The sequence below is a fragment of the Podarcis cretensis genome (assembly GCF_951804945.1).
Source record: "Podarcis cretensis genome assembly, chromosome: 10".
Lineage (NCBI taxonomy): Eukaryota > Metazoa > Chordata > Lepidosauria > Squamata > Lacertidae > Podarcis > Podarcis cretensis.
In genome coordinates this window covers 36893996-36920199 of record NC_137179.1, presented here as the reverse complement: position 1 = coordinate 36920199, position 26204 = coordinate 36893996, and the positions used below count along the sequence as shown (strand labels likewise).

Below are 26204 nucleotides of genomic sequence, written 5' to 3'. Positions count from 1 at the left end.
TTTTAGTTTCAATTTCACTCATTAAAACAGGTAAACAATGGTAGCTATGCATAGTATGACAAGGGAATTGATGAAAGATAAGTTAAATCTTTCTAAATTTTGGTGTTTCTTTCAGAAACTTCTCTGCTATTTGTTGTCTTGAATTTTTTTTAATCTTTGTGGTATCTAGTTCAGTTCAGTAAAAATACATTAGATCTTTTCAGTAAAAAATTAGCCAAGTGGTTGCTAAGGGTCTGGGGCATGCATTATTATTAATTAGATTCTTTACAGCATTCACCCTGATACACTGTGTTTATTAATACTTCACTTACCACTACACTATCCATGTACAGGCAGGTTCAGTGGAAAGATAGGGGCTAGTTTCAGGGTTCTTTATACATATATGCTAGGTATGTACTTGAAAGCTGTAGAGATAAAAGCTTCAAGTTGCACTTCATATTGAGCAGTTGGCGCTTTCTGAGGGAAACCCCCCTCCCTCCAATCAGGACACAGCCTTGAAAGGAGAAGACTATTTCATTTTGAGGAGACTGTAGTAGTGCTTCATGTTACCAGATTGACATTGCTTGAGTTCAAAAGCACTTAGCATCACTGGGTATGTGGAGGAACTGTGGCTGAGAAGAAACTTCTTAGCCTAGAAGTGGGGAACGTATGTTCCTCCAGATGATGTTGACTCCAGCTCCCTTCAGCCTGAATCAGCACCGCCAATGGTAAGTGATAATGGGCTTGTAGATCAACCACATTTAAGGCCGCCAGTTTCCCACTGCTGTATATGACTCTTTCCATTCTTGTAGGGTATGGCTAGAAGAGTTGACCTTTCAGCTGTTGGAGCTTTGAACTATAGCTTCAGCAGGGAGGAGACTGGGTTCAGTTGATTCCTCCTAGCTGTGTCTCCTACTGTTGTACTTATATGTAAAGGAGTCAGGCTCTTTGTTGTTCCCTTAGGCTTAGGACCTTAAGCTACCTGCTTACTACAGTAACCAATAGCAAAGTGAAAGCTTACTAATACTAAGCAGCATTTGTCTGATTCATTTTGGTAGTTGGAAACACAACTATTTGATGGTAATAGAAACATTGTTTTGATTTCTAACTAGAACATTGTAGCCAAATAATTGGCTATTTAGTTCAAATTCTTATGTTAAATTCCGCTCTCGTCTTGTTCTCTAAACCTAACAATCCTTTGTCTCCTAGATCTGATTACCAGTGGTGCTCACATCTCCTTTGCTTATCTGTTTCTTACTTCACATAACCTATGAAATCTTCTGTCCTGAAGCCATATGTGTAGTTTTGCTCCCTCCCATTCCTGTTCCCCTAAGTTGCCTCCTAAAGCGCTCTATGCCTTCACTACCTACTGTATTTTTCCCTTGGGTTTTTCAGCCTATTGTTTGCTCTCACTTCCTTCACCTCTCATGATTCTTGGCTAGGTTCCCAGCCTGCTCATCTCTCCTGTTTCTTCTTCCTGCCTAAAAAGCATCCAGCCACTTTAAAGTTTTAATGCTCTATCTTATTGTCTTATATTTTCCTTGGGCATCTGTTTTTACCAGCTACTGTTGCTAAAGTTTCTGTCCCTCAGGTTATTTCCCCCTTTTTTTCAACAACCTCCTTCTCTGGTGTCAGACTTACCTGATTCTGAGCTGTCCAGTTTTCCAGGATTTCTTCCTATTCGCCTTTTTTCTTATGGGACTGCCTCCCATAACTCCTCTTTAGTAGCCCTTGTGTGACACTTTTCTCTTTCCTTGCAGAAACTCGACTACCAGTATTCTGTTGACAACTTCATTCCTTGAGTAGTTTAAACGTTTGTGAACATTCCATGATAGCACATTTGCTCAGCTAGAAGCTTAGCAGTAAACCCCCTAACACTATAATGTAGAACAGACTGTTTATAATTGGTCCAGAACAGGTTAATTAAGTTTTTTCATGTTATGAGGAAGTTTGGTTGGACTTTGGCTGGAGGAAAACAAGAATACTAAAGTGGGAGCAACTGGGCAAAAGTTCATACCCTTTCAAACATCTTTGGGACATCTTTGTTAATTTTGTTATTGATTAGTTTTGTGGTTTTATTGTCTTATTTCAGTATAATTTGTAGTTACCTTGATTGTTTAAATTGTGGTATTTTTAACATCTGCCCTGAGACTATTCAGTGAAGGGTGGGCTATAAATAAAAATAATGAATGCATGTTGAACTCAGAATACTTCAGATAAACAAATCAATTAATTATACCTTTAATTTTTTATTTTAGAATTCGCCACTTTATCAGTACTTACAGGACATAGGACATACTGATTTTGAAGTATGCTCACCATTGGTACAAAAGCCGGAAGAATGTACATTCGAAGAGGGGCAAAAAGACATGGAGACAGTTGCAATTCAGAACGTAAGTACTCAATTTGGTAATTCAACTGCTACATAATCTATCAAATGAAAATCCCAGCCTCTATTTAAAAATGACTCCCTTCATAATGTGTATCCTTTGTCTGCATTTCAGTGGTATTGAATACCGTGCATTATTGTGCACTGTTTATTATTAACAGTTTATTATTGTGCAGAGGTAGTCCTGCCTTTGCATCCCTTGTGCAAGTTGTCCAGATGTTGTTTTTAAGAGGCAGCTGGAGTCAGGTGATGGTCAGGGTTTTCTCCCCACCACCCCTTACATACATCAGTAAGATCCTACACTCGCTCTCCCCACTTTGTAGTCATGGTATCACTTTATTTTAGTCCTTAAGGAAAAAAAAAAGAATTTAAAAAGAATTTAAAAAAAATAAAAATATTTTACTGTACTTATTTAGGGGACGCAGGTGGCGCTGTGGGTTAAAGCCTCAGCGCCTAGGACTTGCCGATCGAAAGGTCGGCGGTTCGAATCCCTGCGGCGGGGTGCGCTCCCGCTGCTCGGTCCCAGCGCCTGCCAACCTAGCAGTTCGAAAGCACCTCCGGGTGCAAGTAGATAAATAGGGACCGCTTACCAGCGGGAAGGTAAACGGCGTTTCTGTGTGCGGCTCTGGCTCGCCAGAGCAGCGATGTCACGCTGGCCACGTGACCCGGAAGTGTCTCCGGACAGCGCTGGCCCCTGGCCTCTTAAGTGAGATGGGCGCACAACCCCAGAGTCTGTCAAGACTGGCCCGTACGGGCAGGGGTACCTTTACCTTTACCTTACTGTACTTATTTAATGTTGTCATACAAATCGTTTGAGTTCCCTAAAAGCAGTCCAGATTCATCCACTGTGTTCTTTGTTAGTTCCCCCCCCCCAACCCACTGCTCTTTTACATCATGCAGCCTAGAAGAGAGGGGGATGATATGGATTATAGTTAATAGCTTAATGTCTGTTGCATATTGAAGATTTAAAAAAAGCAAGATGAACTTACTTTAACCCAGCATGGTAAATCATTATTTTAACCTTTTCCTTTAGTTTGCATTAGATTTCATATAATAAGTGTACCACTCAAATTTCACAGGTTTTTAATTGAATAAATATTCTAAATACTGTTGAATTTGTTCAGTATTACTTTCTCCCTCCAGAAACATGTCTCATTCTGATCTGGCTCAGAATCCAATTATAATAATGAAAGCTGAACACTGACCAGTTTCACTATAGCAGAGGAAGAAGCATCTTTTTTCCTGATTAACTGGGGGATTAAGGAACATGCTAGGACTCATTTGCCAGTGATCAGTCACTTGTACAGTAGTATGTAGAGTATGCATATGGTCATGCATGCTTTTGTTCAGAAGAAAACACAGCAATCTTAACATGGTATATCAAAGCCTGGAATCCACCCTAGACTGCTCAGAAGTGAGTGTTTTAATGAAGATTGAGTGTCTAAAAAAAAAAAAAAAGAAAGGTTTCAGAGAATCTTAAGTTTCCTGACTCCCATACAAGGCAACCCTATGTATATCAGTTTATCCTGTACTTTTGACAATAAACCCCGCTAGGGAAAAGAACACCTACATGCTGCTGCTCATTTTGTTTCAAAAATGCAGTGTAATGAATTGTTTGCTAGCAATGTATGCTAAGCACTATGAACTTGTATAAGGATAGCACTGGTCACATGCTGGAAACTCATCTATTTTTATGTCATCTCTTCATCTTTAGCACCTAGCTGGAACATGCTTGGCCCAGTTATTTCTGCCTGTCTCTGTTCTTCATAACGGCGAGTTCTTTCAATGGCCATTATCCATCTATATGCTAAATGAAATCATGGAGGAGTGGACTTTTCTGCAGACTTCCTTGGCGATGACTCTGCAGGCCAGAGGCCTTTCTACTGTCCCAAAGGGGAAGGAAATGAAAAACCAGTTGGCAAAATTTGATGATCATATTCTGAAAAACATGGTGTTTTTACTCAGCTATGGTCATGGCATGATGTAATAGGCATGATGGTCTATGGTCATGGCATGATGTTAATAGCCAGTGGCCTCATTCACATCACAGTAAACCATAATTAAAATTGTTTAAAATAGTTCAATGGGATTGAGCAGCATGAAATTGCAGGTGCTTTGCTCCTCCCATGCTGCTGCCATGCTTTATAGGAAACAAGCCATAGTTTGCCTTGCCATTATGTCCAAAGCCAGGCTGGTGGTTTGTTTCCCCCAAACAGTAAATCATAGCAAACCTCCTAGGTGTAGCTGCAGCAAAACTAAGGGTGAAGCACTTGCATTTTCAACAGCATGCATCGACATGCAGCTCATTCACACTAAGCCAGGGATAGGGAACCTGTGGCCCTCCAGGTGTTGCTGGACTCCCATCAGCCCCAGCCAGCAAACTTATTGGTCAGAGATGGTGGAAGTGGTCCAGCAAGATCTGGAGGGCTGCATTAATCCATCATTTATTTACAACTATGGTTTAACATGTCTTGCAAACCAGGTCAATGAGTCCAACATAATGAGTCCACAATGAGACCAAAAATAAAAGTTCTTAGTGTCTATTTTAGTTCTTTTACTTCTGCTTCTGAGATTTTTCTACCACTCTGCAGTAAATCTGCTGAAGAACACTGATTCATTGTCAGCATTGTACTAACAGCAGAACTATACATTATGTTCCCTATCCCATGTTTCCTACAGTATGCTAATGCAGAAGTCCTTGGTGGGCTGTTCAACTCTTCATCCAGATCTAATTTTACCCTACAAATGCATAATGGCCAGTTTTTCAACTGTTTCCCCACCCCTCCCCAGCTGGGCTCAGAGACTAGAAGTCTTGTTTGTCTCTGCGAAGGTGAGGTGGAGATGACCTGGGGGAGGCATGTGGAGGGAGAATTGGCAGTCAGAAGGTTGTATACTGTTTCTTCTGTCCTCACCTGCAGATGCCTGAACCTTGCAGGCATGTATTTCAGAAATTTGTGTCTTGCTTATATAAAAACCTAGTGCTTGCATAAAGAGAGCACCTTTGTAATTGGGGACCTCTGCTGGAATTGAGGAACTTGGATTCTTTATTTTCTGCCCTCATTTGCATGTGATTGTGGAAAATGGCTTGGTTTAAACTTTACTGTTCAATATAACCACTTCTATTATTATTATTATTATTATTATTATTATTATTATTATTACCCTTCATATGTAGATCTCAGGGCAATTCACAGCATAAAAATTCAAGATAAAAACGCAAAATACATAATAAAAACAAGGGGGAAAACCCATCACACCCACCCACAATTATCTTCAGATGATAATTGCAGTTCTGGTACCATTTTTTGGCAGAATTGTAGCTTGTGGTTTTAAATCTGAGAGAAACCTTTCAAATAGAGGAGGGCAACCAAGATGATCAAGGGTCTGGAAACTAAGCCTTACAAAGAGCGCTTGAAGGAGCTGAGTATGTTTAGCCTGAGAGGAGATATGATAGCCATAGTCAAATATCTTAAGGGCTGTCACATGGAAGAGGGAGCATGCTTGTTTTCTCCTGCTCTGGAGGGTAGGACTTGAGGCAATGGCTTCAAGTTACAAGAAAGGAGAGTCCAACTAAACATTTGGAAAAACTTTCTGACAGTAAGAGCTGTTTGGCAGTGGAACAAACTCTCACAAGAGGTAGTGGACTCTCCTTCCTTGGAGGTTTTTAAGTAGAGGTTGGATGACTACTCTGTCATGGATGCTCTAGCTGAGATTCCTGCGTTGCAGGGGTTGGACTAGATGACCCCTGGGTCCCTTCCAACTCTTAAGATTCTATGATTCTATATTTCCTACATTTTTGCAATTCAGAATCATCATTTTAGGCCTTCCTTTTGTAATGGGGTAGAAATGAAATATATATTTAGCATACTCTAAATATATATTTAGCTGTGAATTAGAGGCCTAGAAACACTAAAATTAGAAGTGAACAGTAGTTCCTATATTTACCAGGAAACTCAGCAGGCTACTTCCTTTTCATCCTCTAGTATTGCTGATGACTACTCTACATATACTAAAAATAGCTTATTACAAAAAAAAAAAATCATATTTTGTAATAATCATTTTCATCTCAAGTGTTGCTGATTAAAATGATTCCATGTTGAGTAATGAACAGTGTGATAATGAAAGCAAAAATTCTCTTTAATGAAAATACACTTGGCTAAAAAACAAAGTGAATATTCCAATTTTTTCTTCCCAAAGTAACTATCTATACATACAAATACTTATATAATAGAACCTTAATAGGCCATTTCATTAGGCAACTGTTGAAAACTTTTGTATCAAATCAAATCAAGTTTTGTATGAAAATTTTTGTATCAAATCTTTTGTTTTTTGTTGAAATGAATTTTTGTATCAAATCTTTTGTTTTTTGTTGAAATGAATTTTTGTTGTAATGAATATTGTGATGATGTTTGCAGGAAAGCTGGAGATTCTCAATACGCATCTAACAAAGCATGCATTTATAGCTTGCCTCTTGCTAAGGAGCAATTGTTTTCAAATAATTTATGCATTTTTTTTAAAAAAAATAGTTCTTGCTGCCCTCAGTACATTTGTGTACACAGTTATTTCAACATGAAACAGTTCCCCATCATATTCTCTATTCCTTGTCCTTTTTCGGTGCCTAAAGTGTCCTTTGCACTCTTAATTATGATTTTGGTAAGAACATAATAAACATTGGTGTGCTGGTGTATTTGACTCTTGGTACAATGACCTGTGTTATTTGTAGGCTTAAGCTACTTAACAAACATCATCTTCACATATGACTAGACCAGTGGAATAAATGAAGGCAGTTTTTATGATAATTATTATATTTATTACTACTGTATTATTATTTTTTAATAGAAAGACGTCCTATCAAACTTAGCTGAGAAATTTAAAAGCTGGCTTTCTTTTTTACCATATAAGAAAAAAGATGAACTACTTCACCAGTTGGTAAGCTGCAACTTTGCAATTTTCCCTCAACAAGCCTTATTTAATTCCCATATAAATAAATAAATAAATTTCTTCTACTTTTTTTTTTTTTTTTAGCTAAGCCAGTAGGTCACAGCTTGTTCTCTACATGACATAGCCAAGTATGGCAAAGTGTTTAATGTTCAAATCTGCTTAAAAGAGGAGGGGACCAAAGCTCAAGCTTTGCATATGTTCTGATGTTTTATGAATTATTGCTTAATCATTTCTTTAGCCTGGTAGAAGCACACACCTCTTTCTTCCAAAACCTGGTTAAAATTACCTACTCCATCAATATCTTGTTTTGTGATTTTGTTCACAAACTTTGTAATTTAAAAATGCTGTTTTCAGCCTTAGAGTGCTTTAACCAAGAGTTCTAGATCTCCTTTAATTTGAGAATTGCTTTTGAAAGGTTCTGTCTCTGTTAGTGGCATCTGACTTGTATTGTTGTTCACCTGCATGGCCAAGTTTAATTTACAAATCCATCTAACTTCAGGGCCTATTGTTGACTGAAGTTATGTATATTATTACTATGTGCTTTGTATTTTACAGCATCTCAATTAATGGTTTTGTGTGTTCATTTCAGCAAACTATTCATATAGCAGAAGTGATCTTAGCAGTAATAAGCAGTCACATGACCATTATCGAGACTTTCCATAGAACTAAGAAGTCTTTGGCATGCTCCTCCTAGTTCCCATACCCTAATGGGCAGGGTACAAATGCTGTTGTTGTTGATCTGACACAACCTGAAACTAAGCCAAAGCATGTGCAACTGAAACAACCATATATTGCTTTCCCATTAGCCTTGCCTCCACTTCTCTCTTCTGTCGTTTTCCATGTTGAATGTTAAGATCTTTGCGGCATCTGTCTTCTGTTCAGTAAAGAACCATGCAGACTTATGGTGCTATATTAGCAATAACAACAGCAACCACAGAATGCTTTACATCAGCGTTGGTGGCCCCCTTTTTGTTCTGAGGGCCACATTCCTCTTGGTACATCTTCCAGGGGCTGCAAGCCAATGATGGATATGGCCATCTCATAGACACGTTTTATCACAGGCGCAAATTTCCTTCACGTCAATGGATGCATGCACATAAGCTGAGGAGGGAAAGTTATCATCCCGTCCAACCAAATGATCAATTGGATGACTGCAGAGGGGTAGCTTGCTTCCTTATCAGGGGCACTGGGCTCTACCCACCTCAGCTCTGTGTCTAGTTGAATCCTGTCCCCTGCCTGCCTTTTGGCTCACTCTGCAACCAAAATCAGTGGGGTCTTAGGGGAGGCATTTGCCGGGTGGTGGTGGTTCAGACTCCTAAAGTAGGAATTGGCCATCCTTGTTTTATATATTGCATAGTGATAGGGGGGGAAAATATTTTATTTGACAAATGCTTGTGTATGTGAAAGTGCTGTTTTTTCTCAAATTAAGGATGTTGGTTTTCGCTCGGAGGCTCTCTGCACCATCCTGCAACAGGAAGTTCTGCTGCAGGAGGATGTTGAACTGATTGAGCTACTTGACCCCAGTATCCTGTCTGCAGGGCAGCCCAAGCAACAGGAACATGGACATCTTCCAACGCTACGCTCCCTAGCAACTCCTAATATTTGGTATTGCCTTGGGCTATCTGCATAGATTACAAGCTCTGTTGGAGGAAGTATCTTCCTCTTCACATATATAACCTCTTAGAGAACAGGAATTGTTTTTCTTTCTCTTTCTTTCTGGTTCTTATTATTCAACCTTCTATCTCGTGGATTTAGAATTGACTTCCCCTTTGTGTATTCTTTGCTTTGCATTAATTTGTGCAGTGTACAGCAGGAGCATATTTTCTTAGGTGTGAAATTTTGAAGATGGTTAGCCACAAGTGTGCATGTGATATTCCCTTCTTAACAGTTTATTACCCTATCTCTTGACATACTCTCCCCCACCCAACTCCCCGATATGTTTATTTGAGGCTAATGGAAAGAGTGTGCTGTTTCACACAAATTCAGGTTTCTTTGGATTTTGCATCATTTAATTAAAATCTTTTTTTCTCGTTTTGGGAGAGGCTCACTATACAAGCCTGGATGTAGAATATATGCTGCATAAATATTATGTCTCTGGTTCATTTTAGGCAATTCTGTTGGTTCTTCTGGTCCGTTCTTTAGATTACATGGGTTGCACACATAATAATGTTGTAATGACCAATGTTTCAAGAAGTAGCATTTGATAAGAGAATGCAAATTTGTCACATGCAAGAAGGGAACTAGACTTATTCATGGTGAATGTTTTAGTGTCCCTGCAGAGACTTGTATTTTGCAACAATTCTGCAAATGTGACAAAAACAAGTGAGAGAAGCTTTGGTGTTGAGCATATATGGTTTTGAGAAAAATAATGAGCAAGCCATTTGAAATGATGCCACGAAAAGGTCTTCCATATTCTGCTTTAAAGGAAACCAAGCATGCACTTTTGGACTGTAATGGTCAGATTAAATGAATCAGAAACTTGAAAAACAAAACTGTCAGTAGATCAGCATTTGGTTCCCTGAAGAAATATGTCCCCCTTCTGCTGACCTACTATATTGGTATTAGCAGGGTAATTTTTGAAAAAAGGTTTTAAAAGAAATCAAGGACATACATTTCACACAATATAATACCTAAATTAGAAATAACATGAATTCCTGCTCTTACTGCTACCATTTGTTTTTAAGGCAGAGAGAGCTACTGTTACCCAGTCACAGCTATAATAAGATACTGGGCTTCTTGATTAACTTATATTGACAGCTTTTACTTATGTTTCAGGGGAGCAAAAATACTTTCTTAAAGACACTTTAAAACATAAAGATCCATCTCCAGAAAATTGAGTTAGGACTCTGTATAGTTCCATACCTATTGATATTATGGTTTCCTTCATATGACAATCATACTTTTCATTGCTGTTCTTTATTTTTAATGAAAGCTGGGCAACACCTGGCATGCCCAGAATCTGGGCGAGCTGCAAAAAAGCAAGATGTGGCTTATACTGGCTATTTTGTTTTGCAGGGATATCTCATTACTATTTGCCTTCATCAGCACGCTGATTATTCTTCCTTCTTCATGGAATGGATCTCTTGGATTGGTGGGGGGAGTAGGCTTGTTGGTTTACATGTGCATACGAGGTTTGGACACACTGAACACAGCCAAGCTGCAAATGTCTCTAAGAAAATGCCAACTCCAGCTAGAAGATATGGTGACTAATTGTCGAGCCTTCACTAATCTTGTGAGAAAATCTCTGCGGCTCATTCAAGAAACTGAAGTCATTTCCAGAGGATTTACTCTGTGAGTCTGATTTTTAGGTTGTTTTATTAATTGGTTCAGTCATCCCTGTTTAACCAGGAGTGAATAAACTTTTCCTTTAAAATGTCTAAATCTAAGATGTTTCACTTATTCACACAACATATTTGTCATGAAGCTTGAGTTGCTGGTACCCAAATCAAGCTGATTCGTGGAAAGGAGATAACAAGGGCATGAATGGGAATGAAGTGGGTTTTGATATGTTTGGTGCAATTTTTCGGCAACCTCCGCATTAAGCATTTCAGTAAAAAGTACCTGCAAAAGACACACACATTTAAAAGCTTCACAGCTGGTTGGTTGTCTTCTTCCTGGTAGTCTGATTAAAAGAAAAAGGTCAATTAACTCATAAGAAACAACTTTTTGTACTTGGGAGTTGAAGGAAGCCAAATCTACATGCAAAACAAACATTAGATGTGTGTCTCGCCTAAAAAAAACCCCAATCCTGATGAACTTTTAACTTTTTCCAACTGCCTGCTACAAACTTTCCTCAAGAGATTCATTCCTAAATTTTCATATGCTTTGGTTGCAAATATACCAAATTTGAAAAGTGCACACTTCTTTTTGGGACCAATTTTCACTTCACAAATATTAAAATGTTTCATATTTAAGATTCATTTGTATTAAGATTTTATTTGGATTTTGCATTATTCAAAACCATATTTTGTTACAATTTATTTTTCTCCTGAATGACATGTAATTTGCTTAAGAATAGTTTTAGAGAGAAGTTTTAAACATGTAGAACATTATACAGGTTATGGAAAGCCCTGTTCCACCCCCATAACACTTCGGAACCTTTAAATGCAACATATTTTAACATCATGTGTTTAGGGGATTATTTGTTTCCAATTCTGCTTTTAGATGAATGGCTACACTGAGTTATAAGAGTCAAAATTCTTCTAGATGTATATTGGCTTCAAAGATTACTTCTAACATACTTCATAAAGAACAAGTAACAGCAATACTATCCAGAGTTTGTTGCTTAAACATTCTCATGTGTACATAATATTTTAATCTCTATTTACAGAGCATGTGCTTCTCATACTAGATCTGCTGTGTGGTTTGCAAATGCAAGCAGCTACATGTAAAACTAAAAGTGTAGCCATCTTACAGTAAGCGAAGTTCCCAAATGCAGAGAATTAGTCTGAATTGAGCTTTACTGACAAAAAAAGAGATTGTCTTGTGGAACGTTTAGGCATGTGGTAAGACAATCCAAGCTTATTCTTGGCAAGGTAGCATTCAATTAAGAATAGTTAATATTATAGTTAAAACGGTACTTCAAAAGAGCTAAGTGTTAGCTGCAGTCTGATCAAACCCTGAGGCAAAATACTTATATTTTATTTTTGCAAATGGACCGTGTGAAGAAAATAGTCTAGTTCTCCAGCTTCAAAAAAAGTAAAAGTTAGTGGCTAGGATCCAGCTCAGAGAGAGCATTAGCAAAAGGCACTTCCATTTCTGAATCTCTCATTTCATCAATTGCCTCATGATCTGCAGGAGCAGTTTTTCAGGGTATGGAGCAAGGAAGCATCTTAATGAAGCAGCTGCAATGGGTAGCTGCCACATGCTCACTATTAAGGATTTGGAACACCACATAAACCTGTGGCTCATGCCATTTGTCACTTAGCTTCTTCAGTCTGAAAGCCTGGCAGAAGTATATTTCCTTATAAAAACATGAAATTGGTGCCTGCAGATCATATAGGATACTGAAGACTGGGAAAGACAGATAGGAATTTTTGCATATAAAGACAGAAGCGATCCTAAAGGTCATGATATTTGTTTATGTAAATGTGCTGTCTTTCTCTTCACTTTTAAAGCGGGATTAAAGTTTGAATGACTTTATACATCACTACTAGCTACGTGTGGGCTTCTTTAATTTGTATAATAATGAAATAATCGTTCAATTTCTTGATATGCATGAAGGTATATTACATAAAATGAAAACATGTAAGATGATAATACTGATTTAATTTGTATTTTTATCATTACTTAGGACATCTGTACAGTTGTATCACATTTTACTTTTCAAGTTTGCTTGACAGGGTCAGTGCTGCTTGCCCATATAATAAAGCCGGACAGCATCCTTGTCAGCATCTTATTGGTCTTCGGAAAGCAGTTTATCGGTCAGTACGAGCCAACTTCAGAGCTTCAAGGCTTGCTACCTTGTATATGCTGAAACAATATCCTTTTTTTTTGAAATAGGACATACTGGAAAAGGCTAAATAGATGTAATGCAGAATTAATGATTGCTGGACCTCTTTTTATGTTTATGTTCATTTTATCTCAAGAACGTAACACAACTTTGTGTTTCTTGTCCATGGCCTTAATATCCTACATATTCACTAACTCCATTGTTTGGTTTTCTTTATAACAAATTTTTCAACCTACCATGCAGCACACATGTCCCTTTATGCTTGCAAGAACCCTGTCAGACAGACTAAGTTAAGGGCTGACCCACTTCATGGCTGAGTGGAGATTTGAATTTGGTTTCCTTGGTGTCAGTCCAGCACTCTAACCCTGGGATGGGGACCCTCAGGCCCAGCAGCCAAAGGCAATCTTCCAGGACTCCCTGTCTGGCTTTCATGATTTTCACCAGGCCACATTCCTCACTTGTGCTACTTTGCACTCTCCTTGAATGTTTTTGCCTGGCTTGAACATTCTGATAATGCTTCTTCCTTTCCTGGATAAAGAATAGAGAGGAGTGTGTGTGTGTGTGTGTGTGTGTGTCAACTAGCCTACTGTACAGAGATAAAATTTTATGTACATGGCTCAACTGCAATTCCTCCTCCTGTCTTTGGAGTAGAGGTCATAAAATTGCAGCGTTGGAAGGGACCACAAGGATAATCTATTCCAGCCCCCTGTAATGCAGGAATCTTTTGCCCAACATGGCGTGCAAACCCACAGCCCTGGGATTAAGAGTCTCATGCTCCACCGACTCCACTGTTTAGCCATATGTTGCAGTGTGGGGCAATGGATTGCCCCTCTTTGAATATTGTATGTGGTATTGATTAGTGTTCTTTTTAATGTAGATAAATTTTGGCATTCAATAAAGATGGATTAACACTTGAGATGAATCCAGTTTCAATTTTTTTAACAGTTTTTTGTTCATGATTTGTTGCTGAATAGTAAAAAAACCCCAATCAAATCACTTGTGGTTTTTTTGTGAACGAAAATGTCTTTATTATGAAACTTGTTAGAACTGGAGAAATAGCTGTTTCTTATATAAGAGCACTTTATAGAATCTTTAACTTGTTTGAAAAGCTTGTGGTATCTTTTTTACCTCCTGTTTGCCCAAGTAGCATGTCATACAAAAGCTTCTTTAACTGCCTTAACACTAACTAAACTTACCCATTGAATTCTGAGAGCGACAATGTGACAAACTACATCTGTGTGGTGCCTTTCAAAGAACTGGGCCTTGGACTCAGTGAAGAGCAGGTGTCTGAGGAAGAAGCACACAATCTCACAGATGGCTTCAGCCTGCCAGCACTAAAGGTAATCCAGCCTTCAGGTTTAACATTAGCCTATTTTGTAACTACAGTGGTGGCCCACAAGACTAATACCTCGCTAGACGAAAAACGCGCAAGACGAAAGGGTTTTTCGTTTCTTGAGTTGCTTCGCAAGACGAATTTCCCTATGGGCTTGCTTCGCAAGACGAAAACGTCTTGCGGGTTTGCTTCCTTTATCTTAAAACCATTAATACCCGGGGAATCCGCGCTCCGCAAGACGAAAAAATCGCAAGACGAAGCAACTCACGGAACAAATTAATTTCGTCTTGCAAGGCACCACTGTACTTTCCACTTGTAGCAATTAAGCAAGAAAACCTGACTGAGCCTGTTAACTAACTTTAAAAAACCCACCCAGGCCAAGGCTCAAGTCAGCTGCCTGGAATATATTAAGTTAACTTACATCTTTGGGCTGGACTCGTTTGTTACCTTTCGTAAGCTTTAGTTGTGGACTCTTGAAAGGATATTTAATTATCAGAATAAATTGCTATAGCATAGAAAATTGGGAAATCCCTGATTTACATATTTTTTATACTTTTTAATATAATTGTTTAAAAAGAGGGCACTGGATGAGTTCCAGCAGTTATAGGCCAAAAGAGTCAGACAACCAATCTCTCTCTGTCTCTGTCTCTCTGTTAGAGGTTTTAATAGAAATACAGTAGTTTTTTGGAAGTCAAACGGAATCCGTTCTGGAATGTTCGAAAACCAAATTGCAGCTTTTGATTGGCTGTAGGAAGCTCCTACAGCCAATCAGAAGCCGCAGAAACACATTGGATGTTTGAGTTCCAAAGAACATTCACAAACCGGAACAATCACTTCCGGGTTTGCTGTGTTCGGGAGCCAAAACATCCAAGTTCCAGGGTGTTCGGTATCCAAGGTACGACTGTAGCTCTTACATAACTGAATAAGTCATTAATTTAAAACATTTCTGCTCTGCCTGACTATACCCCAAGGTGGTCTCTGTGGCAGCACTCGCTTTGTGCAATGTCCTCCCCTTACAGGTGCCAACTTGGTCTTTTAGCAACTTAGTTAAAGCCTACTTGTTGGCTAAAGGTTTTAAGTGACTTATTGTGGGTCCTATCCAGTTGATTTTAGATACCTTAAATTCCATTTGTAGTCTTTTTTATATTGTTTTAGTTTTGTTGTTGTTGTTTATCTGCAATGTATATTTTCTTGTACCCTGCCCCAATATTAATATTCCTGTATGGTGCATTGTAAACCTTAAAAAAAAAAGTTTCAGTGGTTTGGTAATCATATTATTGTTGAATTGCTTAAAATGTATGAAAAAGCAGGAAAAACAAAATGTTATTGTTTTCTGTAACAATTAGGGTTATAGTAACTTTTCTGTATTTGTAGGTTTTATTTCAACTTTGGGTTGGACAAAGTTCTGAATTCTTCAGGCGGCTAATTCTTCTGCTGTCCCCCTCCAATGCATCTATCAAGACTCTGATCAGGCCAGAACATTTGCCACTTTCGACCTTTACTGATGTGACTCAGGGTCTTCATCATGCACATGCTGCCTGTTTAGAAGAGCTTAAACGGAGCTATGAATTTTATCGGTACTTTGAAACACACCATCAATCTGGTTTGGAACGTTCAGTCAAAAACGAACAAAAGTCAAGAGAACTAAATCATCTCCACACAGCAGTGCGCAGCCTACAACTCCATCTGAAGGCCTTGCTTAATGAGTAAGCTGTTCTCTGGGAGTGATTTGTCACTACACACAGGTCCGCTGTCAGAATGCTTATTATCTGAAATCTCAGTTCTCTGAACACAAAGAAGTACAGTGGTACCTCGGGTTACATACGCTTCAGGTTACATATGCTTCGGGTTATAGACTTCGCTAACCCAGAAATAGTACCTCGGGTTAACAACTTTGCTTCAGGATGAGAACAGAAATTGTGCTCTGGCGGCGTGGCAGCAGCAGGAGGCCCCATTAGCTAAAGTGATACTTCAGGTTAAGAACAGTTTCAGGTTAAGAACGGACCTCCGAAACGAATTAAGTACTTAACCCGAGGTACCACTGTATACCCAAACCTTGCTACACAAACGGCTGATTTAGATATCGGAACAGCCAGAGTTTGCCCACTTCCTTACTTCTTTCTGTTTTGCTGATTAGCTGCAGCCATTTGGGGCAGAAACCATTGAGGGAGACAGATCAGGGAACAGAAGAGATCAGGCAAATCAGTTTTTCCTTTGTTTGACTTTTGCTGATTGGCCGCAGCAGTTTTGGGCAGAAAGCATGGAGGGAGAACCCATGGATTAGAAATGTTCCCATAGAAAATAATGGAAATCATCAGCTTGTTATGCAACTGCTCTCTAATGAACGATTGCCTGGGAATGCATTGTGTTCCGATACCAGTACCTGTAGTTTAATTCCAGTTGTAGTTCAAGTTTTTTTAGAAAAGAAAGTAATATGTAATGTTGCAATCGGAAACTACTGATAAGATTTATTGAGGCAGATATTGCTGTAACTTCTTTGCCTTGTTATTCTAGCTCTTATTTAATCAAACAATCTAATTTATGTTCAGTAAAGAGGTGTGTTGTACTAGCTGTACACAACTACATGTGTAATTATATACAATACTATTAAAACAACATTGAGTGTTTATTAAAAGGGCTGATATTTGGAACTGGCTATATGAGAACTGCAGATTGTTGAATAATACATACAAAAAGCAAGAGACCACAACCTAACAGAGTTTTATGTTTGCTGAAGCCCATCATATTTTAATATGTTTTCATGAAAATCAGTGGGCTTAACTGTGAGCAAGTGTGCATTAATGACTTATTTGTTTTACTGAGATTACCACTAAAGGAAATGATTGTACTGTACTGATAATTTTTTAATGAGAGGGAACAGAAAACTGATTCCATTTTGGTACTATGTCTACTTGTTATTTAGGCTAGGTTTAAACTAAAAAAGAAAACATGGATGTGTGTCCTTAAACAATACCACCTTTGCTGATATGTGTCCGTCTATTCATATTAATCCTTCAGATGTGCTGTTTGAAGCAGAAACGTTTACTAGTTCCCTAATAATCTCTTCATTCACTTGCCAAAGGTTTACAATGTAAACTTATGCATAGGTAAAGGTAAAGGGACCCTGACCATTAGGTCCAGCCGTGGCTGACTCTGGGGTTGTGGCGCTCATCTCGCTTTATTGGCTGAGGGAGCCGGTGTACAGCTTCCAGGTCATGTGGCCAGCATGACTAAGCCGCTTCTGGCAAACCAGAGCAGTGCACGGAAATGCCGTTTACTTCCCTACTTGCACTTTGACGTGCTTTCAAACTGGTAGGTTGGCAGGAGCAGGGACCGAGGAACGGGAGCTCACCCCGTCGCGGGGATTCGAACCGCCAACCTTCTGATCGACAAGTCCTAGGCTCTGTGATTTAACCCACAGCGCCACCTACGTCCCTATGCATGTCTACATAGAACTAATTCTCACTGAGTTTAGTGGGACTTACTCCAGGATTCAGGATCCAGGATCTTTCTGAATGTCTTTTTAGATGGAGATGCAGGGAATTGAACGCAGGACCTTCTACATGAAAAGTGTATGTTTTATAACATCTCTCCACAAGTGAAGTTGTTCTTATGAATTTATGGATTTCTCTCTAGCCTTCATTAGAACATAGCTGCTAGACACTGTGCAATGGTTGTGGTCTTTTACTGCTGTTTCAAAGGCTTGGATTACTTGTCTAAAACTAAGTTCACCCTTTAAGCCCTGACCAGTTGCTTCTGGCACCTTGATATCATACATATGGGCTCTGCCTACATAGGTAGAACTGATAGACTGTAAGAATAAAAAAGGAGGATATAAAATCTGGAGACTTATAACTGCAGTCACATCAACTCACTGCCCACAGCAGGTCCATAAAATATTTGATTTGTGTACTAATTAAATGGTTTTTTGTTGTTTTTTGTCCAGAGTAATAATTCTTGAGGATGAACTTGAGAAGTTTATTAGTTCCAAGGAAAGCCAAGAACTAACTCTGGAGGCCTACCAAGTTGTAGAAACAAAACTAAGACTTGTTCAACCACACATGCAAGCAAGCAACAGCTGCTGGGAAGAGGCCATTTCTCAGGTGGAAAAAATGGTTCGAAGAAATCCAGAGAAAAAAGGTAAATTGTATTCGTAAAAGCATTGAGAAATTCCAGTCACAGTAAAATAAAATCTTCAGTAGGCAGACAGTCATATATGCGGTTAAATAGTAATTCCAGTATTGCAATAGCAAAATACCTGGGTTTGTAAGTAGGTTTTTAAAATGCATCAAAAAGATAATGTGGATTGCGCATCCCTTTCTGATTTACGTAAGTAAATACATAAAGGCTACATGAACTCAGACTTTGGGCGTAAATCTGGGAGGAGATTATATCTTGATTGTTCATAGCAGTAGATCTGAGCTTGCCATAAATTCATGGGATCCACTGTGTACTTTCAGCTGTGATTCATGACTCCTAAAAATATCAACTGATGTCCTTAAGTTGTTGTTTATTTTTAAAATAAAAAGTAATTAAAACGTAGGACAGTGTCTACCTGCTAATGGATTCTTGAAGCCCTTTGGGGCAGATTTAGGTACGGAAGGGGAAATTGGCTGACAAGAGTCCAATGGGTTGACATTAAAAAAACCAAAAACCCAATTCTGCTGACTCCTTTCTCTGCTGCTTCTCTACTAACTCCAGGCAATCCTGAACCATCATGTGAGAACAAGCATTGCACCATGGTACCTTTGCTGCAACCATCTGTGCATATAGAGGATAAAGACCCAATCCCTGAAGAACAGGTACAAATATTATAGTCTGCAGAGTCTAGAAACGATAATCTATAGGTTTATGTTTTGAAATCTCTTCATTATTTATTTAACAGAATTTCTATACCACTTACTAGAATAGAACAAAACAGTGGTATATAATACCGCTTATCAAAGATTATCTTAAGAATCTGTCAAATAAGGTCTTTCTGAATAGATCTGAAATTATGTGGAATAAGTGATATTTTTGATAGATGCTATAGTACTTGCATTGTACCACATGGCAGAGCTCCCAGTCTAATTTAACTCCCTCTTACATAATACAATCAATAGAACTACAAAATATGTCTAACTTGGGCTACAGTCCTATACTGAAATAAGTCCCACTGCTCTGAATGAATCTTTTGAGTTGTTATTATTATTATTATTATTATTAATAATAATAATAATACCCCACCCATCTGGCTGGGTTTCCCCAGCCACTCTGGGCGGCTTCCAACATAATATTAAAATACAATAGTCTCATAAACATTAAAAGCTTCCCTAAACAGGGCTGCCTTCAGATGTAGGCTACATTGGATTGAATTGTTGATCAAATTCAGGGTTGAAGCAAAGACTTCCATTTAAAAATAAATAAACCACTGTGCTAAAGTTCTAAGTAGATGGAGAATAAATGACATGTCACATCATTTAAAACTAATGCAAGTAAAGACCTTTTTTGTGTTGACATATTCTAAGCATTTTTGAGAAAACTATTTGAAAAATGTTCTCGACCCTGTTTCTTCACTTTCCTGTGAAGTGTTTCCGGAGGACTGAGGTCCTTTGAGAAATGGTCCTAGAAAGAGTTTAGCATAGGACAGCCTGTAAAGGGAACCTTCAGTGTACAGTGAGCTGAAGCAGGATAATACATATACGTACATCTTGGAGGACAGTACTGTATGCTTTTTACAATTATATAATATAAAGACAACTGAAAGATCAGTTTTGTCAACCACTGGTTAGAATTGACTGAAAATTCACAAAATCTGTCAATATGTATATTTTATTTGCTGATTGACGGAAGTATAATAGTGTTCTGCAGTTGTATCAGCATACTTTATTCAATAGATAAAGTCCTCTGCTTATGTATTTACTTACTCTGGAAAAACCTAATAAAAATATACATTTAGAATGTGCCAAAAATTCGCTTCTCATAGAGTGGAATCTTGAACATGATGAAAATGGTTGTCAGTTGCATCTTCTCACTTGCTATCTTTATTTGCTGCAATGTTTGTGCTGGCAAAGAAAATTTCTGCTGCTGTTATATAGGATAAGAGTTTAGTGCTAGGTATATAGCAGGAATGAAAAACCTATAGCCTTCACATCAACCTGTATCAGCATGACCAGTGAACAGGAATGATGGGAGCTGTAGTCCAATAACTAATGGCAGGCCACTGATTTCTCCAACCTTGGCATTTTCTTAACATGTGACACCTTGGATGTAAGGCTATGATACTAGCGGTGAAGCATCGTTTTAAATATACAAAGTGTTTAAGAAAGTGGGTTACTATTGTCAGCTGAACATTTCAGCCACCCTAGAGAATCTGTTGACAGCCTTTGTGTGTCTGAACTATATAAACCTGAAATACCATAACTGACCTTAATTAACATTCTTTTAAATACTGGTAGAGTTATTTCAGAATTCCCTTTGGCCTATAAACCATACTTGGGATCCAAATCTTGTAGTTAATTAAATGGTTAGGTACCATCACTGTCTTGCAGTATTTGAGTAATTTTTAGATGCAACAAGATGTTTGTTAACTTTTTCCTCAGGAACTTGAAGCATATGTTGATGATGCAGATATAGACAGCGAGTATAAAAGAGATGACTTTTATTACTTTTCCCTGGAAGACAGAGAGAGGCAAAAACGTGAAAGAGAGGAATCCAAGAGAGTGCTGCAGGAATTAAAATCTGTGCTGGGATTTAAAGCTTCAGAGGCAGAAAGACAAAAGTGGAAGCAACTCCTGTTTAGTGATCATGGTAAGTGTTACTTTTGTTGTTAATTTAAGGAAATCTGTATGCAACTCTCTTTTCTGAATTGGTTTAGCTTTTGATGATCAGGAGTACAGTGGATGCTCGGATTGCAAACATGATCCGTGCGGGATGCACGTTTGCAACCCGCAGCGTTCGCAACCCGCGTGTGCGCACGCGCGGGTTGCGATTCTGTGCTTCTGCGCATGCGCAACTGCCGAAACCCAGAAGTAACCCCTTCCGGTACTTCCGGGTTTCGGCGGTCTGCAGCCCGAAAAAACACAACCTGAAGTGGCTGTAACCCGAGGTATGACTGTAATACCTTACAGCTCCCAAGGTCCTAAAGTACTATACATTACAATCACAAATTATACATATTTAACTTGAGCTATTTCAACCTTGTGCAGTTGAAGGCTGCTCACTGAAATTGCACAAATGCAAGGCCCATTCAGCGTGTGGGCTCTGGTTGCTGTTTCTCAAGATCTTGTGGGGCCATCCAAGGATAGGCTTGATGCACTGGGTGAGAGTTTCTCTAGACTCACAGAACTGTCAAGAGTATTCATAATTTGTTCTCTTGATGGATCCTTACAAATTTTCCTTCTAGATCAGAGGTGGGGAATTTATCGGTGTGAGGGCCACATTCCCTTCTGAAGGCATCCAGAAGCAAACGGGGGCAGAGCATGTTTTGCATTTATTCAGTAGCAACCAGTGGGAAGCAATGTAACAGCTCCAGTGTATGGGTGGTGAAATTACTAGATTTTTTTTTAATTTTCCATTTTGTTTTATAGTTATTCCATCCCTCTTAATGTTTGAGAGGGCATATATACCTGTTACCTTATGTGTTCAGCATCCTCTGTAGTAAATGAAATTAATATTTTTTCACTGAGAGCAGTACATCCTTTAAAACATACAGTGAAGTTATTTTGAATACTCATTCCATATTTCCCCCTCTTTGAAGCTGCGATGAAACCCTTGCCTGGTACAGAGCAAGAGGAACCAATAAATGTTTTGGGATTGCCGAAGAATTCGGAATCAGGCAAGCAGGTGTGCAGCAGAGATGACAGCTTGGAAGAAGCAGTCTCTGACTTCAAAACACAAGCTACTGATGGTGAGAAAGATGGAGTAGAGTACCTCTCTGATGAATCTGGTAAGAACAAAAACGACATTGCTGCAAATGGTGACTCACCAGAAGTTGAAAAAAGAACATGTTACCAATGCAATGGAGAAGGTGAAGATTCTGAGTCAGCTGGTGTGGACAGACCTGATGTGTTGCAGCCACCTGAGAGAGATGCGTTACAGTCCTCCATCAAACAAAGACTGGCTGAGCTTCATATATCAGCAGATTTGAATTTCACATCAGGACTCGCAGCACAGGTTGCTGCCAGGTCACTGACATTTACATCCATGCAAGAGCAAACATTTGGCGATGAAGAGGAGGAGGAGGAGGAGGAGATACAGGAGAAGGAAGACTTTTTTGAAAAACACAAAGGTGAAGTAAATGACTGCAAAAATGAAGAATCATAGAGCCCACCTAAAGTTTGCCTTGCTATTTGGACACAATGGAAGGCTAGTGGGATTAACAGCAGCAGCACATGCAAAGATTCAGCATTGATAATATTGGATGTTGAAGAGAAGATAACCATTAAAAATCATGACTTCAATTGGACTTTACTAGTCTTTTGAAATATATCCATGTGCAAATATCAACTAGACTCCAAGTGTATAGTATGGTTCTTACAGGTACCACGAATGACTGGCATTTCTTTTAATATTTTATCTTTATTTATTTATATTATTAGGCATTTTTTCCAAAAATGAAAAAGTAAATGGTCTAATTGTCATTTCCTTATTGCTTATTCTAATGTTGACATTAATTATGCAACTACTTGAAATGGTTCTTTAACAAGAACCTAACTCCATGTGGGTTTTTCTGCCCACTTTGCGTCCTCTCCTTTCTGCATTAGATCACTTAATGACCTGCATATTTGTTGAGCTGTTGGTTCATCAGGGCCACAGCCTAAGATGTGGACTGTTTTGTTTAATGAAAGCCATAGCTTGTGTATCCTGGGATGCTAACCTAAAATAATAATAAGTTATTAGCAAAGGGTTACAAAGCAAAACAAAAACCCAGCACAATCTTCTATATTTTAACTTCTGGACTATGGAGAATAATTTGACTGTTTCATGTTTTTGCAGTGATTTTTCCATATTGCAAACACTCCCAAGTTGTCACATGTGGACCACCCCCCCCCCTTTGCAGATAAGGGAAATTAAACAGATTCTGATCAGGTATTCTCCCCTGTTTCTTTCCATCTGTTACCTTGTGTAGATAAAAACAACTTTACTTCTGCAACAGAGACTAACTGAGACTTGCTGTCCTTTGATTTTGTTTTCCATTGGGTCACATTCTCTGAAAATGCTCCATCCAAAGGTAACTCAGATTCTTCTTCTATTGGTTTCATGTTCAGTCTGATCTACAAGTGTTTTCATGTATTTCACTTCAGCACTTCCACCACCATTAGAGTAACTGCTTCAGCTGATTTTCCCTACTGTGGAAGGTGGTGGCGGCAGCTGTTGACTTCCACACAAGGAATAAAGCCACAATAACTGTATTATTATTATTTAATGAATTTATATACCGCCCTATACCCTGGAGGTCTCGGGTCGGTTCACAGAACAATGTGAAATGACGGAGGGTATGCCTTGCTGTAGCAGCGATATGGTTGGTAGATTCCCAGATTGGATCAAAATCCTAAGAATGCTCTGTGTTCTGCAAGTTTTACAAGTATGTTTGCAACATCAAGTATAAACCAAGGAATTCAACATCACGGTATTACGGTCACTTTGTTAGCACAAGCCGTTCTGCTTGCCTCATGGAACAATCTACCCTCTCCTCCCCCTAATGCGCTGTTCCAGAGGGAGTCTCCTGATTGCCCAGAACTACTGGGGGACACAGGATGAGAGTGGAGGAAGCTGTATTGTGCTAGCATGACTTCTGCTGGCTTCCACCAGTGCAACACTTTAGTGGAATCTGGGCCAAAGTGCATTGCTTTGTTCAGTAGTGGATTCAAATAAATGTAACAATTCTGTTATCACAAATATGATTTCTTTCTAGTCTGGGGACTAGAAAAATTACAGCAGCCTGACTATAACATTTTAACATAATTATTTTTTTAAAAAAATATTTCACTCATCAGCTCAAAAGACAGAAATATGTTCAGTTTCCTCCCAAAAGTCCCATTATTCATTTCAGACTTTAAGAAAAAACCAAAAAACAACCTCCATCCATCTCACACATCTTTTTCCAAGGTGGCGCTAAAGGTTAAAGCCTCAGCGCCTAGGACTTGCCGATCGAAAGGTCGGCGGTTCGAATCCCTGCGGCGGGGTGCGCTCCCGCTGCTCGGTCCCAGCGCCTGCCAACCTAGCAGTTCGAAAGCACCTCCGGGTGCAAGTAGATAAATAGGGACCGCTTACCAGCGGGAAGGTAAATGTGTAAATATTCAACAACAATCTATATAAGAGTCCAAACACAGTCTGTGACCCAGATGGGCATGTGTATGCACACTGGAATTTTCTGAGAACTTTAAAGGAATACTTTAAAGAAATGGCCTTGAAGGCCCCAAACACTTGAAATATTATGAACTCTATCCTTGGCTTGAGATTTTCTTTTTAGTGGGGGTAAAGCAACAGCCTTAAAAAAAGATATTGGCCATTATTTAAGATTCTCATGTAAGACATTCCTTTGCAAATCATTAGCTTGAACTCTTCCATAATTCCTGTGATTTGTGTTACCTCAAAAAGACAAAACATCCAAACCCCAAGGTGCTCATGAACTGAAACCAATAATTTTCTAATCTGAGCATGTGGAATTTAAGACAAAATAATTATTTTTCCATACCTGTCAGTGGCATAGCAAATACAGCTAGAAATATTGTGTGAAATCCTTGCTTGAGTATGTTCAGAGTAACTCTGCAGGCTGTTTTGAAGAGAACTGGAATACAAAAAGCAAATTAAAGTACTGGAGTTACAAGAGAAATCAGGGTACACTTCAGTACACTTTGATTACTATGTGTTTTATAATTTTAGATTATCAGAACACAGTGGACTTTTTTCCCCCCTAGACTCAATCACAAGCTTAGTCCAAAGTTTCCATTGCTTACTCATTCTTCACTTGAAACCTAGTCATATAATATAAAAACCTAGTTGTATAAGTTAAACCCATAGGTGAGTACATCAGATCACCTATTTTTAATTTGAATTCCTAACAGGTAACATGTCTCCCTCTCTGTTCTCATTAAGGACTCTCACAATTCTTTCAAGGTTTTTTAAGCATACATTTTAGATCCTTCACACTGAAATCTTACACGCTCTTACCTAGGTGTCACCCCCAGAGTGTAGGACTTATTTCTGAATTAACAGTGCAATCCTGTATGTGCATGTTGCTCAGTTCACTAAGGTCTTCCTAGTACTTTCTGGTTTCCCTTTTAACAGCAGTCCTGAATTCAATGTGTGTGTATGTGTGTGTGTGTGTGTGCGTGTGTGTGTAGGTTTGCTTTTGGGCCCTGGGCATTAATTTATTTTGCTGACCATTTTAACTTTTAACTCTCATATTTTAGTCTTGTTCAGTGACAGACATACTTTGAATTAATGGAAATAAAAAGGTGTTCAAAATACTTAATGTAAGTGAAGTGCTTTGAGCACTTAGTTATCTCAGAAATCTTTACAAAAGCACTGAAGAGGAGGCTTGTGTGATGTCACGGTCTGGCTGGATGCAGAGGAGTGGTGGGAGGCACCAGCTAGGTAATTCCCAAGGGAACCCCCAGGGGAAGAAGACTCAGAGCCAGGGGACTGGTGGTGGGATGACAATGAGTGGTAAGAGGAAGAAGAGGGAGCAGCCTGGGAGGAGAAGGTGTCAGAGGTGAGCAGGAAGAGGCTTTGGCAGAGAGCAGTTCAGACTCTGAGGAGGTTGGCCAAGAGGCAGAGTTGAGACAGGCTGCTGAAGAACCTAGGGGGTCTTCCCATCCTGCTGTGACCAGTTCCTCCCCCCTCCCCCCATCTCCTAGAAAACTCAGAGAAATGAAAAGAGCAGAGGAGAGATGTATGCAGATGCAGTTTGTAACTGGGAAAGATCCTGGAAAGGAGGAGCCTTAGAGAGCAGTGGAAAGGCAGGGACCTTCAGTCCTTGTAACTGCCTCAATGGGGGCAGGACCTACTGGGAAGAGGTGCTGTTTTGGTTTCTTTGAATAAAGAGTTAACTTCACTAACATTGTTGTTTTTATTGCCTGACTCTGGCTCCTGACATGCGATTATACTTGAATTACTGATTGGGG

At 39.0% G+C, this 26204-nt stretch overlaps 1 protein-coding gene across 4 annotated transcripts in view; it reads left to right on the top strand.

The window, feature by feature from the left end:
* Nucleotides 1–23486, top strand: part of VEZT (vezatin, adherens junctions transmembrane protein) — a 31074-nt gene extending 7588 nt beyond the window's left edge. For 3 of the 4 annotated variants that reach the window (XM_079991896.1, XM_079991897.1, XM_079991899.1), the window contains exons 2-12: nt 2238–2372; nt 7208–7297; nt 8739–8914; nt 10325–10600; nt 12640–12789; nt 13954–14101; nt 15469–15800; nt 18041–18234; nt 18796–18896; nt 20676–20883; nt 21833–23486. In XM_079991896.1, coding sequence (XP_079848022.1) covers nt 2238–2372; nt 7208–7297; nt 8739–8914; nt 10325–10600; nt 12640–12789; nt 13954–14101; nt 15469–15800; nt 18041–18234; nt 18796–18896; nt 20676–20883; nt 21833–22398 — 2376 coding nt within the window. In that variant the 3' untranslated portion in view covers nt 22399–23486. The remainder of the gene's footprint in view (nt 1–2237; nt 2373–7207; nt 7298–8738; nt 8915–10324; nt 10601–12639; nt 12790–13953; nt 14102–15468; nt 15801–18040; nt 18235–18795; nt 18897–20675; nt 20884–21832) is intronic. The other variant, XM_079991898.1, reaches the window with a different exon arrangement.
* The last annotated feature ends 2718 nt before the right edge of the window (nt 23487–26204 follow it).